General features: G+C 38.5%; 1 protein-coding gene across 1 annotated transcript; it reads left to right on the forward strand.

Annotated features, from left to right (window-relative positions):
* Positions 1-888: 888 nt before the first annotated feature.
* On the forward strand, positions 889-1,957 carry LOC105113484 (uncharacterized). Its single transcript, XM_011009689.1, has one exon. The coding sequence runs from the start codon at positions 1,030-1,032 to the stop codon at positions 1,597-1,599; it is 570 nt and encodes a 189-aa protein (XP_011007991.1). The 5' UTR covers positions 889-1,029; the 3' UTR covers positions 1,600-1,957.
* Positions 1,958-2,570: the final 613 nt, after the last annotated feature.

A 2,570-nucleotide genomic window follows, 5' to 3' on the forward strand; every position in this document is an offset into this window, starting at 1 on the left:
TAACCGCTCTTTATCTGATCACAATCCCAAACAATACTAAAGTTACGAGGAGTGTTATATCCCACAAGGAAAATATAACGTCATCAAGAATATGTGCGCCCCAAAATATGAAAAAACAAAGCAACGTGCAGCAAAAATGTGCTTTCAAATCTTTCAAGATTACAATACTTTTACAAAAGTTTTTAAATGTGTATTCGATAGTCGATACTCTGCTTATGATTCTCCCCTCGTTTTTACATGACAGGTGGTTTTTTTAGGTGTAATGCTGCCCGTCACCGTCACCGTCACCATCACCATTCTTATTCCACACACACATAAAATATCCAAACAAATGCGCTCTCATTACCATCTTATCCTCCATAAAGTTTACATAGAAGGTCCTTGTCCCCACCTAGACCCCAGCTTCACAAAATCTTATTTAATTCCCAACTATAAATCCAGATTTGTACATGACCAAATCAACCCTCCTCAAAACTTAACCCTGAAATTTAATCCCCTATCAAACAAGCTAACAACACCCAATCACAAACCATGCAACCACAACCTTCCTTTCAAAGTCGAGCCGAGACACAAGAAAAAAAAAAAACACTTCCAAGAGAGAGAAAAGCCACACCCGGGCCGTGATTGACTAGGCATATGGGTCCCACTAAGACCGGACTTCAGAACAGATTTTAAACCGATTAATAAAATAAAATAAAAGTATAGTAGTTAGAAAATAGAAACCCCTGGAGGGCCTGGACCGAATTAAAAAGAAAAAAAAAGAAAGACTTCCGTGATGGCCTATGTTTGTGCACCCACCACGCGCCTGCCTTTCACATCATCACTCTCTCTCTCTTGCCCCACTCTCTCTCTCTCTAACTTGTCTCCTTATATAATCTTGCCATTTGGTTGCCGCTTCTCGCCACAACCACTCCAAGCGTTGTTATACCTCTCTCCTATTGTCTGAAGAAAAGAGCAAACCCTAATTCTAGTGGGCTAGTTCTATCCTTTTGTTTTAAATTGAACTTTGTTTGGTTCCAAATAGTTCCTATGGAAGAGCTGCAAAACAATAAGAAACGAGTCAGGGATGACTCGTTCGAATTGGAGTTGGATTTGCCGGAGGTGAAGAAAATCAAAGAGGATTTATTGGGCATCATCGATGATTCCGACCCTGACGCGCTGGGTCAGGATCTTGACTCCGTCATGAAGAGTTTTGAGCTAGAGATATCCGCGTGTTCATCATCTATGGTTCCCGTCGTCGACCAGACGTCCGAATCCGGCGAGTCCCGGCCGGATCTAGGGTACCTTCTAGAAGCTTCTGATGATGAGCTTGGCTTGCCCCCGTCTATTAATTCCTCGAGCGAGGAAATTAAGGGTGAAGAAGAGACCGAGATGGTCCGAGTTGACTCGGCCGACTCATCCGGAATCGGTGGAGAGATCTGGGGATTTGAGGACCAGATTCCGACTTATGATTCATTCGGGCTGGGAGTAGGGGACGTTGATTATAATAGCAAGTTTGTAGCGTTTGATGATGGGTTGTTCGAGTACTCTAATATTTGCTTCGATTCGTCCGAGTTTGTTGATTTGTCGTGGCGGTCTGGCGGCATGCCGGCCGAGTAATTAAAGGAATGGAGGGTGTCGGTTGTCGTTAAGATGAAACGATTCCATTACGCTATTATTTTTGTAAATTATTTTACTTTATTAATTTTTAGAAAAAAGGAATTAATTTAAAAGGATATACGTGTAGGCGTAGGATATGAATATGAGAGATGCCGTGGCTACAAGTGAGGATATTATTTTTTTTTATCTTAATTGATGCTGGGGGCGATGAATTTTTTGGCAGTCTCTTGGATTGAAGAATCCTGTCCCTATTCCCTGGCAAAGACAGGGAATTTGAACTGCTCTGGCAAAATCTGTTCCTTGTTTCAGAATAAACTTTAATCAAGTTAATTCCCTTGCTGTAAAGGAGTTGATTAATCTGCTGATTTTCGAACTTGTCTTAAGAAAACAATTGAAGTTATTTACCAGGGAAGATAACATCCTGCTTCGTTTGGCGTGGCCTGGCAAACTATTTGAAGTCTTCATATTGCAAAATTGGGGTGGAAGGGGGCAGGGTTCGGCATGGTATCCCCAATGGTTGGTTAGGTACCGTTGGGAACGCATCCTGATATTTTAATTGTTAATATTAAAAATAAATTTTAAAAAATAAAAAAATTAATATGTTTATAAGTAAAAATTATTTTAAAAATAATTATTTCTTCACCTTAATTATTCTTAATGTTTGGAAAAAAGAAAATTATCTAAATTTAATTTTTAAATACAAATGAGATAATAAGTTATCCTGTTAAAAAAAGAACTTTCAAGAGATTTAATTGAAAATATTCCATAATTAATTTATCATCAGAAATTTCAATCACAGGAGGCATGTGACTATACATGATAACAAAAGAACCTTTGTATAACAATGTTATTAAACCTTTGCTGGATGCGTAGATATTAGATTTGAGTGGATGAACTTGGATGCAGGTATACTTTAAACGAAGTCACTTCAATATCTTAAAAAAAGTAATAACTAGATTTGTTTTTTGAAT

Source organism: Populus euphratica, unplaced genomic scaffold, assembly GCF_000495115.2.
Source record: "Populus euphratica unplaced genomic scaffold, PopEup_1.0 scaffold5.1, whole genome shotgun sequence".
NCBI lineage: Eukaryota > Viridiplantae > Streptophyta > Magnoliopsida > Malpighiales > Salicaceae > Populus > Populus euphratica.

Coding starts and splice junctions, on each gene's coding strand:
- LOC105113484 (XM_011009689.1), top strand. CDS start 1,030: ATGGAAGAGCTGCAAAACAATAAGAAACGAGTCAGGGATGACTCGTTC.